We start from the raw sequence: 24,083 nt of genomic DNA on the forward strand, positions 1-24,083 counted from the left end.
GGTGGCCTTGCTGAACAAGGGGATTGATTCTGGCACGTGTAGCATAAATTATCTGCTCTTTCACCATTGAAGGAGTGTCAAAGGAAACAACATTTTATTAACTCGACTCCGTCACCCAGTATGCCCCTCATCCAGTTCTTCATTGGAACTCTCACAGCTCTCATCTTCTCCGAAAATTTTCCTTTCTCATTTATCACCCTTATAGAAAGAAAACATACTCTGATTTTGCCAGCATCCGATGAGGCCAGGGTGGGAAAGGGGGATGTTTATGTAACACCTTTGCTGCCTTCAGAAGGACCACGGAAGGGAGGGGATGTGGCAAGACCTTTTAGAAGCTGGGAAAATTGGAAGTGAGAACCCAGGATTTGTTTTGGAGAGGACCCGTTTAAGTCTCCATGCTGAATTCCAACCCAAGTTAATCCAACAAGAAATACCCTTTCCAACCCAATCTTGGGACTTAGATTTGTACTCAAAACACCGTGGGCATAGGTCACGAAGATGCATGCAGTCTGATGCAGCCGTAGCGTGGCCTGGCTGATGGGAGAACCTCAACCTGTTTCTGTTTTTCTTCCCGCTGCTGCTGTGTCTGCCATTGTGCAGGTCCTCCGCCTGCCTTCAGAATTGATGTCGTCACGTGAATTTGGCTGCAGCTGCAATACATCCAACCTCACCTATTTCAATTTTAAATATAATAAATACAGTGAAGAAAACAGTAACTCTTCAATAAAGAGTCTAAAGAAAAGACAGCCGACACTCTGGGGTTTCGATCAAATGCCACATGGTCTCTGGATGAATTTCTTGAGGAGATTGTGGTTGAGTTCAGATCTGTAAGTTCCCTTCTAAGTGTAGCTCTCTTTAGATGGAAACTTCATACTCTCTGGTCTCCTGCAGGAGAGAAAAGCACAGGCCTGTTAAACCCTTGCGTGGTAAGGTGACACATTAATGGTTCCGGTTCTTCACCTCTCTCTGTGTCCATGACATTGGCCATGTGACTCTGCAGTGTCCTTCCTCTCTGAGCCTGACTCGCTTTTGACAATGGGTTATAAGAAAATGGGTCATACGAGGGACTTAAAAAGTGCTTGTGTGTTTCTGCTTGCACCCTGCTGTCCCCATGGGCAGATCACGCCTTGATGGACTTTAGTCCCAGCAAGAAGGTGAAGGACGTGGAGAGTGGAGCTGGGTCACCCAGGCAACAACTGGCCAGTCCCAGAAGTGTGACTGAGCCCAGCCTGAGACTAGCTGGAAACACCCCCACAGACTGATGAGCAAGTTAACATTGGTTGCTTCAGTGACTAAGTTTCGGGATTGTTTGTTACTCTGCATTATTATAGTGCTAGGTAACTGATACACTACACTAATAAGTATTAATAAGGTCTAGATAGAATGTAAAATAACATCTGACCTCTTCTTACCAGTGCCGTATCTAAAATGACGACAGCATACGGGTAGAAACCAGTTCAATTTCTCCAATATTCATGGAGTATGTGTATTATATTCCAGGCCCCTGGGGCAGAGGAGCAGGGAGATAAGAAATCATAGACTTGGCCCCGGAAGAGGTCACTGTCACATGCTTTAATGGAGGTCTGCAGTTCCCACTGGGCGAACACGGATAAGCAATCACGTCCATGCTTCACGGTGGATGGGAGTGTGGTGGGCAGACTCTAAAGTGGTCTCCCTGATCCCCACCTCCTGGTATTCACATTCTTGTATGATCCCCTCTTCTTATGTGTGGGCAGGACCTAGGATTTCATTCTAACCAATAGAATACAGCAAAGGTGCTGGGGTGGCATGTCCATGTTTCTGTTACATAGGATTGTGACTTCCATCTTGCAAGTGGACTCTCTCTCTTGATGCTTTGAAGAAGTAAGCTTCCATGTTGTGTGCTGTTCTACAGAGGGGGACACGTGTAAGGGAACTGAGGGTGGTCCCTAGATGACATCCTGCAAGAAACTGAGGTCCTCAGTCCAACAACCTTCAGGAACTGCGTGCTGTCGACATCCAGGTGAGCTTGGAAGTGGATCCTTCCCCAGTCGAGCCTCAGATGAGACTGCAGCCCTGGCTGACAGCTTGACTGTACCTGTGAGCCCTGAGGCAGGGGACCCAGCTAAGCTGTTCCTGGACTCCTATCTCCTGTGAGATAATAAATGTTTTAGGCTCCTAAATTTGCAATTATTATATTGCTACACATCGATAGATAACTAACAAAGGAGGTCAGAGGAAGTGGGGGTGAGGGTTAGCAGGGACAAGGAACAAGCCAAGTTTATGCCCCCCAAACATGGGAGAGGATTGCACATCACTACACAGTAAATTTGAAAGGTTGTGGTTTTGCAAAGTAATGACCAGCCTTTTGGATCCTCACATGCGCCTCTGGGCCTTTGCACGTGCTCTCCCTTCTCCCTGGCATCTTCTTCAACCACCATCCAAGTTCTACCCACCTTACATATCTCAGCTTTACTATCACTTTCTCAAAGATGCCTTCCCCCACCCCCTCCAAATGTCCCCCATCATACACTCTCACAGGGCCCTGTCCAATTTCTTTCATCGTTCTTAAAAATTATGATTTGTTGTAATCAAGACATTCATTGGCATATTTGATTGTTTGGGGTTCAAAGGGAGGCAGGATAGTGTAATGATTAATGATATCAGATAGAGTTTGCATCCCGGCTCCAGGCTGTGCCTTCTGGCTGTGTACAATTTTGGCCAAATCATTTTTTCCTCTCTCTGAACCTCAATGTCCTTATCAGTCAATCAGAGAGAACTACGGAATCTATCACAAAGCATTGCAAAAATTCAAAGACATTATGCATTTAAGGTGCCCAGCCCACGGTACATATTATTATTGTTATTGATATCTGTCTCCTTTGCAAGACTATACGCTCATTAATGGCAGGACCGTGTCTATTTGGTTCATGACTGTGTCCCTCGTACCCAACACAGGCCTGCCGCTCTGAGGTGTAGGAATGTGGCATGCTGCCATTCAGTAAGGAGTGGAGTTCAATAAGACGTGGGAATGCTGCTCGTTGCCCCCAGGCCACCAGTGGGCTCTGACCCATCTCAGCCGTCTCTCCGTGGGTCTTTGGTGCAGCCCCTTGTTTCTGTGGTCGTTCTGCCAAGAGTGAACAGCGTTGCAGGCTTGTCATCGGCTCCCAAAGAGAGCTGGGTTCTCCCAGCAGTTATCTCAATAGGGGTCCTGGTGGGGCTGAGACAGGACTGCTGGCCATGCCTTTCTGCCAGCGGCATTGTGAGCAGAAGGAAATTAAACCCTCAGTTTTGATGTCGGTGAATTCAGAGCAGGTGAAGAGGGAGGCATCGGGGGGAGAAGAGAGACCAACTCACCCCTGTCTCGTAAATGGGGTTGTCAAACTCGGTTTCCACGGTGATCTGGCTGTAGGGGTGGGAGTACATCAGGGGCAGGCGGAGGTTGGAGTAATAGCGACATCTGGAGAAGAGACGGTAAAGGAGACACATTACAATACCAAGTGGGGACAGTTGGCACCTGAGCGCTGGCACCTCCACAACAGACAACCAGGACGTGTGGCAACAGCTTCTTGCAGATGAGGATCTGAGTGGAGTTAAAGCTGAATCATAATGGCTCTCAGCTTCTAACCTAGTCAGTGATAACTACAGTCTCGGTACCTCTTTAATGCAAAGAGCAACAACAACAATAATGAGCATTTATTGAACACCTACTATATACCATGTTGCTTCAGAGCAGCCTTCCTCGACCACCCGTTTAAGGCAGTTCTTCTGTCACCACACCATATCTCCTTCCTTCATTGTGCTTATCCTTATAACATTGTGTGTTATAATTCATTGTGTACTTCTTCTCTCCCCGCCACTAGACTGTGTGCTCCACGAGGGCAGGGACAATTTAGACTAGGCAGATGCTTGCCTCAGGGCCTTTGCATATGCTGTTTCTCCACCTGGAACTCTCCTCTCCCAGATATTTGCATAGTTTGCTCATTATTGCTTTCAAGTCCTTACTCAAATGTCATTTCTCGGGGGGCCTCCTCTACATCCCCCATTTAAAGTGCAACCACCACCCCTTATCCCAGCTCCCTTTTTATCCCTTCCTGGTTTTCTTTTTCTCCCTTCCTGGTTTTTTTTTTCTCCCTGCATTTATCACCTTCTAAGATACTATGTACTTTACTTATAAACTTTGCTTATTGTCTATTTCCCCCCATTAGAACCTGGGCCCCACGAGGGCAAAGATTTCCTTCCGTTTTGTTTATAGTGATGTTTCTAGGGCCCAAAAAATGGCCTGGCACACGGTAGGTGCTCAATAATTGTGAATTTGAATGAATTAGTGAATATCCTAGCCACGGCTGAATATCTCCCTTCTTCATTAAACGCACGTTCTATGCTCCCCAAGACCTGGGACGATGTCTGGTACACATTATTGTCAATATATATTTGCTGAATAAGTGAAGGAATGCGTGAATGATGGAATGAATAGCAGCGTGCCTGGCAATATGAAATATCTGTCTTTCCCATTCAACCATAGTTCCTTAACGTCAGGAGCGTGTCTGTCTTACTCGCTGCTGCGTGCTCAGCACTCCAACCACTGAGGGTTGGTAGGTGCTCAATATACATATTTCTCCCAGAGCCACAACCACACAAACGCCACTGTCTCCAAGCTACAAGCAGAGATCGTGAGGCTCAGAGAGGGGACATGCCCAGTCCCCCAGTGCGCTGGTCGTTGAGTGCACGGCAGCCCCCCACCCCTGCCCGAGGCCCCCTACCTGGTGATGTAAATGTAGGCTCCTCCCAGCAGTAAGGAGATGATGAGGACCGGGATGAAGATAGCCAGCGCCATGTTTCCCCCTTCCAGAGACGTCTCTGCTACTAAACACACAAGCCGGTGAGGCCCTCCTGTGGCACACGCTCAACCCGCACGGGTGCCTGGCTCCCAGGTGAGCACTCGCCCTCCCAGTCTGCACCCACTCAAAGAGCTGCTGTCCCAGGGCCTTAGTTAGCCATTGCAGAACCATCTCCAGAGGGGAGAAGAGGCAGAGAGTAGAGAAAATGGTGCTGGTTCTCGCCAACGGATCCCAGACCCATCCTCGGGTGGGGCAGCCAGAGAGGCTACCGAGAATGACACTCTTTTAACTCTGATCATATTCTGTTCCTATTTGGGGAGGGGGTACAGTTGAAATCTGGTTAAAACTCAGTTCAAGGGAAGACTTGGAGAAAATCCCAAATGTGCTAACCGGGCGGGGAGATTTGCGTGACATTCCACGGAGAAGAGGGAGGTTCTTGCACCCAGACTGGCAGGTCCCTCCCAGAGCTGCTCATTCGGACCCTCCAGGAGAGGGCGCTGGGCAGCCGGGTCAGTCTCAGTACTGCCCACCCCGAGGACACACCAACCGTGAAGACCCAGTATGGATTCTCAGAGGCCACGGCTGCACATCCTCAGGTAACCTCACCTGGAGCCTCCCACCACCTCCCAGTGGCTGGTGGAAATCGCAGAAGCTGGGGTGGCTGTTGTGAGGGCCGGGGGCGGTTTCCCAGCACGGCCTGAAGGGAGACCCCACATCTCTTCTAGACACGTGGCCGCCAGCTTCCTCTGGCATTCTCCACGGCCTCGTCTAACAAACAGGGCCGGCTGTACGCCAACCTAAAATCCATTAACTGCCACTCTACGGGGTCTGCAAAATCGATCCTAACACCCACGATAATGCATGAACACAAAACACTACGATGGCGCTCACAATCTCTGAGCACCCCGGGTCTTTGAGATGTTCTAATGGTCCACCGGTTGGCAACAGATGGAAAAGGGATGGCGTGAATAGACTAACAGCACGAAATGCCCTCTCTTTTCCCAGTGGAGTAACTAAGACTTGCTCGCTTCTATTCAAGACCTGGCTCTGCTTGCTTGGATTAAAACGTCACCTGTTACGAGGGACAGTAAGTAAGGAAATGTAATTCCCATAGCCCCAGATTCTGAGTGAACTGCTTACTGTCAGAAGGCTAAATGGTTCCAAAAATAATAATAAAAACTGCTTAATTGGTTACCACTTTTTTTTTTTTGATGAGGAAGATTAGCCCTGAGCTAACATCTGTTGCCAATCCTCCTCTTTTTGCTGAGGAAGACTGGCCCTGGGCTAACATCCGTGCCCATCTTCCTCCACTTTATATGGGACGCTGCCACAGCACGGCCTGAAAAGTGGTGCGTCGGTGCGTGCCTAGGATCCGAACCTGTGAACCCTGAGACGCCGAAGTGGAGCGTGAGAACTTAACCACTATGCCACCGGGCCGGCCCCTACAACTTTGTTTTTAATGAAACAATATATTTTATTTTTTTCTGACAGTACAGCCGGGATGAGTGGTTTTGTACAAAACTGAGTGGAGGTTATACAGAATGTAGGACATTCTACATATGGGAGAGGCAGGAAAGGGAAGGAACCACAAAATGAAAGCAAAAAAAAAAAAAAAATCCTGGATAGGATGTAGCATCTGTTCCACATGAATAAATCTCACTCGATGATTCCTATCGAAAGGAGAACGGAAAACAAGGGGTACAGGGACGAGTGTTTTGGGAAGAGAAAGACCGAGGAGAAAGAAGACCACAGAGCATGCCCTGGACAGACCTTTCCCTCCCGAAACCAGGAGGATGCTCAGCGTGGAAGGTGAGGCATCGCTGGATTTAGTCCCTCCAAACAGTACCACGTGGTTGAAATGTTTACAATAGGGTGATGCCTTTCTCCGGCATATGGACTCTCACATTTTCTTACCTCACAAACAGAACTGGTATCGAACCCCTTTCAGGTCATAGTTAGGACCATAAGTCGCAAATTCAATGACTTTTTTCTTTACGATATCATTTGTTTCGAAATTATCTTCAGCAGTGTGAAGGCAGAATTTTTACTTATTTTTTTTAAGCACTCGGATAAGGACATTCAAGGACCTGCCCTCATTTTCTGCTATTAGCTTGATTTATTGATTTTTTTCCATCATGGAACTCACCTTCTAAAGCGTGTTCAAAGCTGTCTTGATTAACTGAAAGAGAAATTGAAAGCATTAATCAATGTCAAATGCAGTCACTCTGTTCGCACGAAATGAAGCCAAAAAAATTAGGCGCAGAAGCCTTTGCCACACTTCAGTGAAGTTAGTCCTATGTTTTTATTTATCTTGGGCTACTGGAATCAGTGGAAATGCCTGGACACATTCCCTTCCTAAGTTCCTGAGAGAAGATGAGACACACATGAAAGAAACAAGAACAACAACAGTAATAGTGAATAATTATTGAACGCTCGCCATATGTCAGATATTCTGCCAAGAGCTGTACATAAATTTGCTCATTAACCCTCACAACAATCTTGTTAGCTAGATACTATTGTTATCCCCATTTTACAGATAAGCAAACAGAAGTTCAGAGAAGTGAAGCGACTTCTCTGACGTCACACAGCTTCTAAGTGATGGAGGCAGGATTTTAACCCGGACTGCTTGACTTTCTTTTGCCTCTGCTTTTAGCTACGTAGTTCTACTCTTTTCATAGTTTTCATGTAGGACAAAGTGCTGATGAACGGTGAGGCTCAAGACAAAATCCAAAATCCAAAATCCAGCCAGAGGTGAAACTGTTTTCCTGCTTTGAAATACATATTTATACGAACCTTTCTAATTTCACTTTTATTCCATATTTATTTGACTAGGATTTGTAGTCCCTGTAAAACGATTTTCATTCATTCATTGCCACAGACTAGAACTCTCTGGAATTCATTCATTTTCCTGTATTCCCTGTAAAACTTCTCTGGAAGCTCATGATGACAGGGGCTGGCATGCCCAGGCTTTGGCATCAAAGCCATCATGGTAGCTGAGCACAAAAATATACCCACACGATGGGTTTCAAGGATGCAAAACCCCAGAGTGAAGGGCTTAGATGAAAAGGTTGCTTTCTTTATAAGGGGGTGGGAGGGTGGCCCTCAAGTCCCAGCCATATTCATGTCCCACCTAATACTGGGACTTCCTCATTAGTGCCTTAGTCAAAGTTACTCTCCGACATTCATCATTATCAAGTGATGATAACAAAACCAGTCGAAAAGCTAGTTTACTAACTACCTACCTACCTAACTGGAGATATCTCTGGAGTCGGGGCATCAGGAAAATGGAAAGATTGAGGCAGATGCTCCCCATCCAAGACCTGAGTTGGACTTTAGTCCCACGTCTGGGAGTGCATGAACGCCCATGGAATCTTAGAACTGGAAGGAGCATTAAACTTGTGTCCCTTGGAGCGTGGTCAATGGCCCCCTGGGGCACGTGATACAATGCAGCTTGCCGGGCCCCTTCCTGGACCTGCCTGGGTGGCATCCTTGGGGGTGGACTTCTGCACACCTCGCCAGCTCCCCAGTAATTGTGACGTGCTGGCCCAGCCACCGATTCTCCTTCAGAAACCCCGATCTGGACTCACCCAGTTATTTCACACAAAGGAAACCCAAGTCAGAGAGGGAGGGTGGCTCGCCCAAGATCATGCAGATGGTTCACAGCAGAGCCAGGCTGGAGCCCGGGACCCCTGAGTCCCCCGAGGAGCCTTACAGTGGCGCTCAGTCGCTTCCCCACAAAGCCACGGATCCCACTTTTTTTGGAAGAGGAAGTGATTTATCATTTCCTTACAGAGTTGTGGGGTCTCAGAGTGGAAATGGAGGGGAGAGAAAGGTACAAGGATCCCCCAAGATCCTTTCCTGCTAGAAATTCTGTCACACCTGAGGAATAAAGTGAGGGGCAGGGCCAACTCACCTGGGGGGCTTCAAGCGCTCACCTATCTTAGATGGAAAATAGAGATTTCAGGGATGACCTGCAAAATTGAGCATCTTTTATCTTGTCTTGTTGTTTGGTCATTTGTGTATTTTCTGATGGCAGCTGCATTTCCTATCAGATTGGCAACATTAAAAAAATTGATAATATCCTGTGCTGGTGAAGACGTGGGGAAAAGAACATTCTCACACATTACGGGGAGATTATGAGTTGACGCAGTTGTGGGAAACAATCTGGCAACATCCATAAAAACTCGGCATCCACAGATGTTTGCCCACAGTCAATCCCACTTTGAAGAATCTGTCCTACAGGATGAAAAGCACCAGAACCCAATGCATGGGCAAGGATGTTTTTGGCCAAACAAACGTAAAACAGGGAAAGAACTGGTAGGTCCACTCAGAGAGGAAGGGCTGAATGCATCATGACACAGTCTCAGTGAGGAATGATGGGCGGCCATGAAAAGGCAGAGCTACACTTTTTTCTAACTTGAGGGATGTCTCTGATAAGTGGGGAAAAGCAAAACACAGAGGAGTGTGTGGTATGAGCTTTTTTCTTTAAAAGAGAAACAACCCCCCTCCCTCTTCCCAGTGTGTCTATTTGAATACGTCCAGGGGACGGTGGGACTGGACACTCCCAGGTGATTGGTACTGGCTTTCCGAGAGGAATAGAAGGTGTGGAGGAAGGAAGGGGAGGAGAGACCACTAATGCTGCCTTTACAATTCTGCCTTCTTCCACTTCTGGCATCAGATACTTTTGTAATTAATCCAAAAAGAATTGAAAAAGTCACTGGGTGTAGAGTCAAAAATGGCCCTTCCGTGGTATTCTGTGGTATCCTGACATTATTGTTAGTGCTGTCGAGTTGATTCTGACTCCTAGCGTCCCTGTGGACAGCAGAGCAGAACCTTGCCCGGTCATTTTGCGCCCTCCTCTCACCTTCTAACATCGTTATCAGACAATGCTCCGCTGCCATTCACAGGGTTTTCACAGCTAGTTTTTTTTGGAAGTGGGTGGCCAGGTCCTTCTTCCTAGTCTGTCTTAGTCTGGAAGCTCTGCTGAGACCTGTCCACCATGGGTGATCCTGCTGGGGTTTGAAATACTGGTGGCATAGCTTTCAGCATCCCAGCAACACGCAGCCGCCACAGTGTGACAACTGCCAGATGGGCGGCATGGTACCCTGACTGGGAAACAAACCCGGGTCATGGTGATGAGAGCCCTGAATCTTAACCACTAGACCCCCAGGGCTGGATCCTTACTTAATTTTCTTAAAAACAAACCTTATTGACTTTCCCCCATGCAGAAAAGTTACCAACAACACCAAATTAACTTCTGTTAGAGGGTTTACAGGAATCTTCACTCAGGAAAACATCCTAATGTTTTAACTCTACCAAGCAGGTTTCCTGTGCTGTCAAAAATAGATTCAAACACAGGGCTGGACTTAGTCAAAGTTATGGGGGGCAGGGGTCTGGCCCAGTGGTGCAGTGGTTAAATTCACGTGCTCCTCTTCAGCGGCCTGGGGTTCGCAGGTTCGGATCCCGGGCGCGGACCTACACACTGCTCATCAAGCCATGCTGTGGTGGCGTCCCACATACAAAATACAGGGAGACTGGCACAGATGTTAGCCCAGGGCCAATCTTCCTCAGCAGAAAGAGGAGGATTGGCACTGGATGTTAGCTCAAGGCCAAGCTTCCTCACACACACACACACAAATTATGGCGGGGGAGGAGGAAGGCAGCGAGAGTAAATTGCATCCCTTAGGCCAGCGTTTCCCACACTTGCCTGATGATAAGACTCACCTGTGCTGCCGGTTAAACCACCTCCCCGGTTCTGCCCTGGACCCAGTGAACCAGCATCTCCTGGGAGGGGCCCAGGAATCTGTTTGTGTTTGCAACCTGTATTTGGAAGCCACTGCCTTCAGTGGTTCTCAAATTCAAAGGGCATCTGAGGATTCAGAGCTTGTTAAAATGCTTATTTCAGGGTCCCGCCTCCCAGTGATTCTGATTTTGTAGATCTGGGGTAGATTGAAGAATGTGTTTGTAATGAATATTCTGGGTGATTCCGATGCTGGGTGGCTGGCTGGTTGGAGGCAAACAGCCTAAGAGCCGTGAATTCCACCCTGCAGGCAGCCCCCAGGGAAGAGGCAGGGAATTTATAATCAGGAGATGGGGGTTAAATCATAGGTTTGTCTTGTACCAGCTGTGTGGCTTTGGGAAAGTCACTTAACTTCTCTGAGCCTCTCCTTCCACATCTGTGAAATGGGTGAGATGGGTCACCTCCCTTAGTGTGTGGCCACGAGGCTTAAATGAGGTCATTCAGGAAAAATATTTTTTATACAGGTAAAATTCACATAACATAAAATTAACCATTTTAACCTAGTGTACAATTCAGTGGCATTTAGTACCTTCACAATGCTGTGCAACCATCACCTCTATTTAGTTCTAAAACATTTTCATCATCTCAAAAGGAAGCTCTGTACCAATTAAGCAGTACTCCTCCCTCCCTCCAGTTCCTGGAAACCACCAATCTGCTTCCTGTCTCTGTGGATTTACCTATCCTTTGGATATTTCATATAAATGGAATCATAGAATATGTGATCTTTTGTGTCTGGCTGCTTTCACTTAGCATAATGTTTTCAAGATTCATCCACGTTGTAGCATGAATCTGTACTTCATTCTTTTTTATGGCTGAATAGTATTCCCTCATATGAATGTGCCACATTTTGCTTATCCATTCATCAGTTGATGGACATTTGGGTTGTTTCTATCTTTTGTGAATAATGCTGCTAAGAACATTCGTGTACAAGTGCTGGTGTGAATACCTGTCTTCAATTATTTTGTGCATATACCTAGGAGTAAAAATGCCAACTGGGAAAGTATTTTTAAGCCTTAAAGCTGGAGTTCATGAATCAGGCATTTGGGGATTCACTGAAGTTATGAGTTCCCAGTAGAAATGTAAAATTGCGTGCTTCTCTTCCCCTTTGGAAAGAATTCAGAGCTTTCTGTCTGAGTCTCAAAGGTATTAACACCATGAAAGGTTACATCCACTGACCTAAAGCACTGAACGTATTTAGGATATTATTATTAATTGCACACCTCAAAGACCCAGAAAAATGGATCCAAATCTCACTCGGTGTGTCGTAATTTCAATGATGAGTATCTCATTGATTCTAAAATACATTTTCCCCCTTTTTACCGTCTCTGAGATGGGGGCGTGTCTTGCAATCAATAATATACTATGTCGCTGCCACCAGGTGGCGCTCACGAGGCCGGTGAGCGCTCAGTGGTCCAGCGCACCATCACCAGCGTTGGGAGCGTGGGCTCGAGCGTCTCGGGAGAACACCCCAGGGGGCATCAGCGGAGCATCCTGACCCTTCGGAGCCACATGGCTGTGAGAAGAGGGTGCAGGAGGCGGGAAACGTTTAAGCCACTTTGTCCAAACAGGAGTCAAAAGCAGGCTGGCTCTCCTTTACGATAAAAACCTAAGCTTGAAAGAGCTCTTTTAGTACGTAAAAATAAAAATGCTAAGCCAGGAGAAGGCATCATGTCATAGATTAATTGGCAGCAATTTCTTTCTTTCTCAGTGGTGCAGACAATAGCGGTGGTATCTTAGATTTAGAGAAATACCGTAGCGTGGCTTTTTAGAGCAAATTCAGAACCCCTGCCAGCCAGTCTTGATGTCCCAGGTCCCTCAGTCCCCGCGTCGTGAGTAGGTTTCTTTACCTTTACAAACAGGCAGCGGTCCGTTCCAGTGGGATGGCTGCCCCAGGATGCATCGAATGGTCACTTCGCCCATGAGCTCGAAGCCCTCGTAGCACATGAAGGTGAGGGACTCTCCGGGCAGGTACAGTCTCTTGTACAGAATTTGGTACCCATTTTCAGGTAACCCTGGGTTGTCACACGCCAGGGACTCCTCCGCTGAAATGCAAGCCAAAAGGAGCTCTGATGAGATGGTGCAAATCTTTGGGGACTCCTGCCCAGAGCCTGTGTGATGTGGCTTTGGCCAGCCTCTCCAACATCCTCTCTCTACATCCCCACCTCACACTGAATGGTTTCCCACTCCTCAGACTCACCTTTCTCTCTCCCACCTCTGGGCACAGTCGAATGTACTGGGCTGTGGAATCTGGGTTAAAATCTAGCTTCTGCTACATACTAGCTGTGTGACCTCCAGCAAGGGCCACAACCTCTCTGAGCCTCCGTTTCCTCATCAGTAAAATGCGAATAATAGTAGTGCCTATCTCATAGAGACTTGGAAGATTAAATAAGATAATGGGTGTAAAATGCTTAGCGTGCTATTGGCATGTCATAGGCACTCAGTACGTGATGGATGGTGGTGGTGGTAAACTATGAAATATTCCTCTTCCTTTTCACTTTACAACTCACCTGACCACCCAGCCTGGATAAGTCTTGTCTTTCAATACTCAGTCCTCATTTCTCCTCCTCCAGGAAGCCTTCTCTGATTCCACCTAACCCTAGTTGAGTCACTAGTCTTTCCAGTTTTTCCTCCACCCCAGCACTGCATCCACTGTACTGTATTTAATTATTTAATGTCAGTTTCCCTCACTGGAGATGAGCCTGTTAAGGTATGCTTGAAGCTTAGGGCCTGGTATACAGTAGGAGCATCATAAATAACCCCAACATATATAGTAGGAGCATCATAAATGACCCCTGGTAGCTCAAGACTTATTGGAGAGTTGAACCTGCAAGTTTAACCCATTCCAGGGTCAGCCTGTGGTCTAGTGCCTCTTTAGCACCCAGATGGAAATGGACAGCCAGCAAACACCGCTTTGCACACAATACAAAAAAATCCTAAAATATTTTTAAAAATTTGTTATTTAAAAAAAATTTTTAACTGTGGTAAAATCTACATAACATAAAATATACCATCTTCACCATTTTAAGTGTACAGTTCAGTCCTAAGTGCATTCACGTTATTGTGCAATCAATCTCCAGAACTCTCTTCATCTTGCAAAGTGAAACTCTGTACCTATTAAAAAATTTCCTCATCCTCCCTTCTCCAGCCCTTGACAACCACCATTCTACTTTCTGTCTTTATAAGTTTGACTACTCTAGATATCTTATATCAATGGAATTATACAGTATTTTTCCTTTTGTGACTGGCTTATTTCACTTAACACAATGTCCTCAAGGTTCCTCCATGTTGTAGCAGGTGTCAGAATTTCCTTCTTCTTCTTCTTTTTTTTTTTTGTGAGGAAGATCAGCCCTGAGCTAACATCTATTGCCAATCCTGCTCCTTTTTTTTTTTTTCCCTTTTTCTCCCCAAAGCCCCAGTAGACAGTTGTATGTCATAGCTGCACATCCTTCTAGTTGCTGCATGTGGGACACGGCCTCAGCATGGCCGGAGAAGCGGTGCATCGGTGCGCGCCCGGGATCCGAACCCGGGCTGCCAGTAGTGGAGCACACGCACTTAACCGCTAAGCCACGGGGCTGGCCCCCAGCCTTCTTTTTAAGGGTGGAATAATATTCCATTGTATGGATAGACCACATTTTGTTTATCCATTCATCTGTCAATGGACACTTGCATTGCTTCACCTTTTGGCTCTTGTGAATACTGCTGCTATGAACACGGGTGTGCAAATATCTCTTTGAGACCCTACTTTCAATTCTTTTGAGTATATAGCTACAAGTGGAATTGCTGGATTATACAGTAATTCTACGTTTAACTTTTTGAGGAACCACCATCCTGTTTTTCTACAGCTGCAGCACCATTTTACCTTCCCACAAACAGAGCACAAGGCTTCTAATTTCCCCACACCAAATCCTAAAACACTTTACCCTTTTCTTTTGGACCTCACTTTGGCTTACAAAGACCCAAGTCTTTAAATATCCCACCCTTCCTCCCATCACTGTTTCAGAGAAACAAGACGGAAAGAGCTTCCGTCGACAGCTTGATTAGTGAAGCTCTCAGAAGAGATGACACGCTGTCTGTTTTACCTGAAGGACTCCTGTAACATCTGAGTGACATTTACAATTTACTTGTGTAATTCCCCGCCTTGTCATCGTGTTGACTATGGAGGTCCTCAGTTCGGAACATGGAGCCAGTGGGTCTTTTATTATATGTTACCTGATGATTCTGATGCACGTGGGGAAGAGGCAGTTTCTCCAGATTGGGCTCTCAGGGCTTCACTCATCTGGTTACTGCCTCCCTCTCTGGTGGTTCCTTCCTGCACATGGAGCCAGTTGCATTTTGCCAGAAGGGTTACGCTCTTTCACCCCTTGGTGCACTGTCTATGCTGGTCCCTCTGTCTGGAATGCTCATTCTTCTCCTTTCTATACGATGGTGCATGGAAACACTAAGACAGCCCTTCATGATCCTTGCCTGCTGCTATTCATGATCTTTGTAGCTCTTTGCAGTGGGAACTGCAACTCGCTTCTAACCAATCCAATACGCAAACGTGAAGGGATGTCACTTCCATGATGAGGTCACATGAGATTGTAATTCTGTCTTGCTAGCAGACGCCCTCTCTTACTGTCTTTGGAGAAACAATTGGCCATGTTGTGAGCTGCCCTATGGAGAGGCCCACGTTGCAAAAAACCGAGGGTGACCTCTGGCCAACAGCTTGTAAGGAACTGAACTGTGCAAACAACCATGCGAGCCTGGAAGTGGACCCTTCCCCAGTCGAGCCTTCAGCTGAGACCCCAGCCCCAGAGTCTCTCTTGTGAGAGATCCTGAATCAGATGACCCAGTTAAGCTGTGCCAAGACTCCTGACCCACAGAAACTGTAAGATAAGAAATATGTGTTGTTTTAAGCATCTTATTTTGCAAGATGAATCTCAAGAACTCAGGTCTGTCCCCAACAGCATGAATTCCACTATATAACCTGCCCAGACCTCCATCACAGCTTCAGAATCTTCTAGGGCTCTCACCTTGGCACCCCTCTCCCAGACTGGAAACTCAGGTTATGTTCGTGCCAGGAATCCCAGTGCCCAGCACAAGGCCTGGTTCACAGGAAGCATTCATTCATTCAGTCAACAAATGTTTATGAGCACCCGTCACGTGCCAACACAGAGGCAGTGTGAGGCCGCAGAGGTAAATAAAACAGATATAATCCCTGGTCCCGAGGAACTTGCAGGTGGGAGGGACACAGTACAATAGAAGTCCCAACTGGAACCTTTGTCTCTCTGAATATGACCTACAAGTGGGCTCTACTTAGCTCATGCAAATCAGAATATTTCTTGTAATAATCTAGATTTCTGGCTTCTTCTGAAACATTGGAAGATTGGTCAATACTGGGCTCACATTGCTCCAGAGCAATGATGGTCACACAGAGCCCAAGCACTCAACTCTCATGGGCTTGAGTAGCAGCTGTCCCCTTGAGACCAGTAATGTGCTTCCCAGTTAGCCATAATCCCCACCACTCCCTATCGCATCACACACAGTACCTTCCTGACATTTAGGAAGGCATTTAAATGTGTCATCTTTCCAATGAACAAATGAATGAATGACTATGTTTCAGCGACAGCAATCACCACTAGTGAAGAATGTGGGCTTTGATCTCCTCGAATGGGTGGGTGGGTAGGGACCCGGCTTCTACTCTTGAGGTTGAAACATTGTTTTCTTTGTACTTCAATGGCAGCCTTCATCAGGAGTTAAGAACTCTTTTCTTCCCACCCCTGCAATCCAGCCAGCCTGGAAGTCAGCCTGTGGAAACGGACTTTCCAGCTCCCTGTGCTGCTGGGGTGTATCTGGTAGATGTGCTTTGGCACACACTTGTGCATTTATTCAGAAAACATTTATTGAGTGTTTACGGCATGCCCGGCAATGCATCCAGCAGTGGGGCCAGTTATGAATCAGACACCATTCCTGCCCTCTGGAGCCCATGGTCTCCATGCTCTAAGGGGGTAAACAAATGTAAATGGACAAGTTAACCCAAAATGGCGGTTGCTGTCAGAGAGGGAAACTCAGAAGAGTTAGGGGTGCCTGGAGGAGACCCCTAACTCAGCTGAGGGAGAGAGGCAGAGACACTGAGTAGAGTTCCATTTAGTGAAGACTCCCAGATATGAGGCACCAAATGGTTCAGCCAACGGCCAAGGCTAACCCTTCCACTGAACCAAGGTCGTCCCTAAGCTTGAAGTTCACCTGCTGGCACATCAGAGGAGCCTGGACGTGCAGCCAGTGTTTCCACATCTGAGCCCAGAATCAAACCACAAGGCCTTCCTGAAATCAGTTATGGGAACCCTTAAAGACAGACCTCTGTTATGTGTCCGTGGAAGACACCTAAAGGGGTGGGTAAGGAATCATTAACCCTGCAGAGTGTGCCTGGTGTACGGACTGTAGGAATGGAAAATTTGACTTCTTTTTTACAGCCTAATATAGCATCTTGATGCACCATTTTGAAAACAGGTTGGGCGTGCATTGCTTTTGAAACGAACACAAATAGCATTGTGATCAGGACCCTGCACCCGTCATGTTCTGATGATTCCTCTGAAAAGATTCTGAACAGATCTTTGGTCTTCAGCCCCACTGAGCTCTATTGAGTTGGGATTGGCTCTTACTCACTGCTGAATCCTCAGCAGCCTGGCCCATAGTAGGTGCCTAATAGATGTTTCTTGGAAGATTTTATATGAGTTCAGTTGGAAGATGATTACCGAGTAGATGTGCTTGGGCTCAAGTGTCCAGTGGCCCAGGATTCAGATCCTAGTTGGCCGTCCGTCTGTGGGCAAGATGTTTGACCTGTATGAGCCTCAGTCTCCTCATCTGTAGAATGAGCCATCTCATAGTGTTGTTATGAGGATTAAATGAGCTCATACATGTGATGTGAGCAGCATACAGTGAGCACCCAATAAATGCTGGTTATTTTTATGGCCTTTACAATTTTTGTCATATTTTCATACCGCTCTACTATTGCTTACTTAATATTTTTTATTTCTATTGACTTGTTTTTCCGTTTAAACAATGCTATATTATTTAGCCTCACCCTAAATAATATTCCTATATTCATAGGTTTCAAATGTTAGTTTTAATTTTTTAAATTTTCTTAGCGAAACAAAACACCAAGAAGTTAACCTGGGCACTGTCTAAAGTCATGCTGGTACCACCAGTGGTGTGTGTAATACTCTTTGGGAAATGCAGCCCAGTGCACTGCACTTTACAGCGTATGAGTGCCCGGAGTCTAGAATTCACTCTTTGGGTTTTTTGCAGTCCAGCAGACATTTACCTGCCTCTCTGTGCCAGGCTTGTGCTAGAGCTGGTATAGAGTGGTGAACTAGAGAAGCATGGTTTCTATTTCCACACAACTCAGTCTAGTGGGAGAGAGAACGGTTATCAGGTAATTGCAACCCAGTGCAGTAACAGCTGTGACGGGGGAAGCGCCGGAGAAACCTCGCAGACCCGGGCAGGGGTGGGAAGGTCAGGTTTCCTCCCGAAACCCTGAAATCCAGTGCTCTTCCGGCGAGAGTGAGGACTCAGGCCTCGGGAAAATGCCGATCTGAGACCCGCTGCTTCCCCGGCTCCTGGTGGAGGGCAAGTACGGGATCCTTAAGAGAAACTGAATCCCAAGCCTATTACCTGCAATGTAACAAAGCGGCCAGCAGGTGGCAGTAGCACTCCAGAAGGATTTCCCACCACCTTCGCCTGGCGTTTTCTTTCATAAATTAACAGATTAATGAATATAACAAATATTTATTGAGCACCTTGTACATGCCAGGCTCTTGGCCCTGGACATACAAGGATGCACAAGACAGACACGACCCCTGCCTTCAAGTAACTTAACATTCATGTATTCTGCAAATATTTCCTGTGCCAGGCACGGTCCTGGCCCTGGGGAGACAGAAAGCGACAAAGGAGAAATTCTCAGACCGGTATGTAAAGGAAGATCCCGACAGCAGACCTAGGAAGATGAGAGGAGGCATCCCCAGCTCTTCTCACCTGTCTGCGTACTAGAATCACTCTGGATTCCTCAGTGCCCTGGCTCTGTCTGCTAAGGAATTTTAATTTAATTAATCCCCAAAGTATTTTTTTTTAAAGCCCCCCAGTGATTCTAAAGTTCATTTCAGAACCTTAGGGTGGAAGCATTTAGAGCTCAGAACCTCTGCTTTGGTGTCTTGGCATGGTTAAGAAATTAATCATTTAATTAATTAATTTCCAAAATATTTCAACACCCATTTTGTACCAGGCGGTTTGCATACATTATTTCTAATCCTCCCCCGAATCCTTGACGGGAGGAACAGTAAGGACCAGAGTAGCCAACGTTTACTGAGAGCCTCCTCTGAGCCAGGCATTCTTTGGAGTTTTATACCTAGGAGCTCATTTAATTATCACAACAATGCCAAGACACAGATATTATTATCACCGTCCCCATTTTATACCTGAGCAAATGAAGCATAGAACTGTTGGGGAACCTGTCAAGCTAGTTAGTGGGAGAGGTCTGATTCAAAGCCGGGTGGTCCCAGTCCACAGTTAATCATTGTCCCATACACCCGTTTTACAGATAAGGAAGCTGAGGTCAGGGGGAAGGTCACTTGGGAAATGTCCCACAAGAAGCAAGTGGCTGAGCTGTGATTTGAGTCCAGGATTCTCTGGCTCTAAAGGCAGTCCGACTCAATTTTCATGCAACCATCAGTAAGAATTTGGAAACCAGCTCTCTTTGGAGGCAATTGTGTTTATCTTCAGCTCCCAGAAGATGGCAGGAGAGCGACATGGAAAGTGACTTGAGTTTGAAACTGGAGGCCTGGATCAGCTGTGTGACCTGTGTGAATCACTTTACATCTCTGGACTCCATTTTTCCCGCCTGTTAAGTAAATGGACGGGACCAAGACCCCATCCTTAGCTGAGACGTGGCTGGGCAATGACATTCCCACTCCGAGGATGTACCCACACTTTGAAATAAGATCATCTAAGGCAGGCTCTCTCAGCCTCAACACTGGTGACGTTTTGGGCTGGGTAATTCTCTGTGGGGGGCCTGTCCTGTGCATCGTAGGGTGTTGAGAAGCATCCCTGGCCTCTGCCCACCAGATGCCAGTAGCACCTCATGCCCCCTGTTGTGACAACCAAAAATGTCCCTAGAAATTGCCATTGACGGGTGTCCCCTGGGGAACAAATTCACTCCTGGTTGAGAACCAGTGGTCTCAGGTTTTAAACCATTCCTGTTGCAACCATATGACTCCCCTCTCATTCTCTCCCAGGAATTCAGCTGAGTTGGACTGATGGTCTCATAGACATAATCACAAACCTACCCTCATTTCTGTTTTTTCCTATTTCCGCCCTCTAACTATAGAAAAAACGTACATTTTGGGAGCACATATGAGCAAAATGTTCAAATTCAGGTTCCCTAGTTATTGTTACGAATGGTTTGTAATATACCCCACAAGTAGTGGAGCGTTGAAACTGAGAGGTAATTAGCGACCTATGTTAACTCAGCACTTAATAATATGCATTGTCATGAGCTTCTATATTCATGGTTTGCGTGATCATTCTGTTTGATGAGGACGCTGGCTTGTGCAAAGTCACACAGCTGGCACGTGGCAGAGCTGGGACGCAGACCTGGACCTGCTGGATTTTGAGTCCTGCGTTTAATGGTGCTGCTAGAATGAATGGCCCTTCTTGTGCCCCAACCCCCCGGGCTGTCAGGAATTCGCCTGAGCTATGGCTTTCTCAGAGATAGGAGTTGCTGAATGAAGACGGGCACCCAGCTAGAGCCTGGCACGCTGGCCGAGGTGAGGCCGCCGGGGACAGCGAATCAGTGGAAGCTTTTACTGCGGCCACAGTCTGGCCACGTGGGCTCTGCCCCGGCTGGGAAATCTCCACAGCTCGTATTCGCAGTGTTCTGGGGGCAGGGCTGTGAAGGACCAGGGCCCCCCCGGGGAGTCCCGGAGTGCCTCCCTTGAGAGCCGCTCGTAAAACTCTGGCTGAATTTGTCAGATTACTTTTGGTGGGGTGGTTTATGTCTTCTGGATGGGAACCTCCAGAGTCATTTACCCTGCCGCAGCCAAAGAAGGGAAGTGGTGACAGAGCCCCGAGGTGCAATAAAGACCGCATTAGTACTGCTAACAATAACGTTGACAGTAATAGTAACAAATCCTGTCCTTTGTTGCACCCTGGCTGGGCCCAAGGGTTGCAAGAACAGATTGGATACAATCCTAGCAAGTGAGTTATGTGTTTGATTCTATAAACAGATAGATGTTTGATTTCAATAAGCTGCAGCAACTGTAGGAGCTGCAGAGGAAGAGAAACATGACCCAGCCCAGGCAGTCAGGGAGGCCTTCCTGGAGGAAGTGATGTGGAGGATTCATTGTTATTTCCTTCAAAAATCTGTCTCTCCTCCTCCCATCTCCAATAGACCCCAGGCTCCATGAGAATGTGAATCATGTCTATTTACACATGGCTGTGTTTTCAGGGCCTTGCACCATGGTTCCCAAACTGTGTGCCAAGGCCCCCTGGGGTGCCACCAGGAACTCACAGGGGTGCTGTGAGATTTTTAAACATTTTGAGGAGACAGAGTGACGTCTCTCAGACCCATGTGAGCTACGAGCTGGAGGAAGTTCAGTTTCAATATTAGATAGAACTACATTCTTTCGATGATGCTCCATCTTTGCAAAGCTGGGTTTTCTGTGGTTGCTGTGCTAAAAAGCAAGAACTGTGATAAAATCAATGTGGAGCAGAAATGAAGGTGGTGGATCCAATCTGATACCAAGATTCAAGAAATTTGGCCGAGCCCAACAGGTGCACACTTCCCTCGTAGTAATTGTAATTATTTAAGAATGAAATAACATAAAATCTTTTCTTTTAATATGTGCATTAATTTTTCAAATGGCCACTAATTTGTCAGGATATAGCTACTTATTAAGTTGCTGGGACCTAATTGCTTAATAAATGGAATTGCTAGGTATTTCAGCCTAGGAAATCTATGAGACAATTCATGAGACACCAAGGGTACTGTGAGATGAGAAAGCTCGGGAACCTCTGTCCTAGCATGTGCCTGCGTACAGGAGGTGCTTGTCGAATGACCGAGTGAGTTGATTCCAACAACCCTGCTTGGTAAGGAGTATTGATCGCATTTCACAGATGACAGTCCTTGGGCCCAGAGAGGGCAAGCTACTTAGCCAAGGTTACCCAGCAGCACTGGGGATGTGTCAGACTTCAAATCCCAGACTCTTCCCTCTATCTATGGCTGACTTGTCTGCTCTTGAAGTGGCACAGGGTAAATGAACTAGGAGCGCAAAGACACGGATTGAGTCCCAGCTGGACCAAACCGTGGCCTTGAGCAAGCGACTGTGAACAGAAGCTGTAGACGACCAGAGCTTACACAATTTGCTCTGTCTGCTTCATGAGCTTGTTGGTGGAAGATCTTGGTCAACAGAAAAGCACTTCCGAGCTTCGCCCGGAAGTCGGGACTGCAGGGTGATGAGGTGGGAATGTGACGCTTCTAGGGTGAGTCAGGCTTGAGTTGGAATCCTCGGTTCTCTCCTTCTTTGCTGTGTGACCTCAGGAAATCTACTCACCCTCTCTGGGCTGCCTTTGCTTGCTGTGGATGCACGTGTCGTGCATGCAGTTTTGTGATGGTTAAACATGTTGATGTTGGGGAGGGGCTTGGCACAGCCACGAAGGTGCTCATCAGATCAGGGCTGTTCTCTTTATTCAGTGGAGAAAACATTTTGAAGCTGTTTATCCCCAAAAACTTCATCCTTAAAAATACCCTCATAACCCAGATACAACCTCCCTCTCACTCCGGGCACCTCGCTGCTAGAATGTGACCATCCTTTTGCCTCGTGAGTCACCCCACTTCAGCCTCGCCTCCCGTAACGCTGCTGGAACCGCATGCCGGGTTCTTCCTCAGGCTTCTGGGAGGATGGCGTGTCTCCTGACACCCAGCTCGGCTCGTGAACTCATTAGCGTGGGTGTCAGGGAAGCCGTCCTCGCCGAGCCCTGCAGCTCCCACGCTGAGATTTCAGGGAAGGCGGCTCCGCAGGGAGGGAGGCCGCTTAACCAGTCGCCGCGGCCCTGGGGGTCTTCGGAGACTGTGGTTCATTAGTGAAGCGCCTTTTTTTTCTTTCTTTTTTTTAAAAATGATATCTCCACCTTTCAGGATTTTTAAATAAGCTTTTAAGTTTAGCTTTTCATCTGTGGGTCTCTGCAGCCTGAATTACTCAAGCTGTTCTGATCGCCCTTACTGTCCCTAGGGAGGGACAGGAGCTGAAGATGTGTCCCAGGCTGCTGGAACGAAGTGGCACAAACAGGGGGCTTAGCACAACAGAGAGGACTGTCTCATAGTTCTGGAGGCTGCAAGTCTGAACTCAAGGGGGCAGCAGTGCCGCGCTCCCTCTGACACCTCTAGGGGAGGACCCTTCCTTGCCTCTTCCTGGCTTCCGGTGGTACCTGGAAGTTCTTGGTGACCCTTGACCTGCAGGTGTAACCTTCCGATCTCTGCCTCTGCCATCAGTGGCATTCTCCCCGTGTCTGTGTCTCCACCTGTGTCCAAACCTCCTTCTTCTTCTAAGGACGCCAGTCACTGGATCAGTGCCCACCCTAATCCAGGGTGACTTCAGCTTAACTTGATTATGTCTGCAAAGACCCTATTTCCAAAAAGGTCACAGCTACAGGTCCTGGGGGTTAGGACTTCAACATCTCTCTTCAGGGGACACGATTCAGCCCCTAACAGGAACCCACCAGTGTGACCTTGGCTCAAAGCTCTGGGAGGGGATGTGGTTGTGCTTAAGGGGTCAGGGCCCTAGGCTCCAATTCCGCTGCGATGCCCCGTACGGGTTTGTACCTGCCAACCCTGCTGAAATCATGGCTGGTGGAAGGGCGCTGGCTTCGGGGACCAAAATCCTAAATTTGAATCCCAGCTCCGCCCACGAAGGATGTTGTGACCTTAATCATATTTCCTTTGGAGTCTCAGTTTCCTTCACACACACACACACACACACACACACACACACACAAACACACACACACATACATGTACTTTCACAAATACATACAATGTACTCAGCAAAATGTGTTACATTGTCACTGAATAACTATTGTTATTATCTGTAACACTGGGCAGTGGTGTCTTATCTCTGAGTTACCCCTCACTTGTATTTTATCCCCAGATTCACTTCAGCTCTGAAATTCTAGGACTCAGATTAAACAGGTAGACGGGAACACAGGGCCATGCCGTCTAAGATTCCCTGTTTTGGGTGAAAATAAAGGGATAAAGTCTCTCCTTTTTTGTGCAGAAGCTTTTAATTCAATGCAATCCCACTTGTCTATTTTTACTTTTGTTGCCTGTGCTTTTGGTGTCATATCCATGAAATCACTGCCAAAACTGATGTCATGAAGCTTTCCCCCTATGTTTTCTTTTAGAAGTTTTACAGTTTCAGGTCTTACGTTTAAGT

At 47.1% G+C, this 24,083-nt stretch overlaps 1 protein-coding gene across 1 annotated transcript in view; it reads right to left on the minus strand.

Annotated features, from left to right (window-relative positions):
- Positions 1 to 855: 855 nt before the first annotated feature.
- SEZ6L (seizure related 6 homolog like) overlaps positions 856 to 24,083 on the minus strand; it is a 185,998-nt gene continuing 162,770 nt past the window's right edge. The window contains 5 exon segments of the mRNA XM_087423616.1: positions 856 to 885; positions 3,337 to 3,439; positions 4,743 to 4,845; positions 6,967 to 6,999; positions 12,468 to 12,662. Coding sequence (XP_087279742.1) covers positions 856 to 885; positions 3,337 to 3,439; positions 4,743 to 4,845; positions 6,967 to 6,999; positions 12,468 to 12,662 — 464 coding nt within the window.

Source organism: Ceratotherium simum, chromosome 35 (assembly GCF_057802395.1).
Source record: "Ceratotherium simum simum isolate JZ-2026a chromosome 35, ASM5780239v1, whole genome shotgun sequence".
NCBI lineage: Eukaryota > Metazoa > Chordata > Mammalia > Perissodactyla > Rhinocerotidae > Ceratotherium > Ceratotherium simum.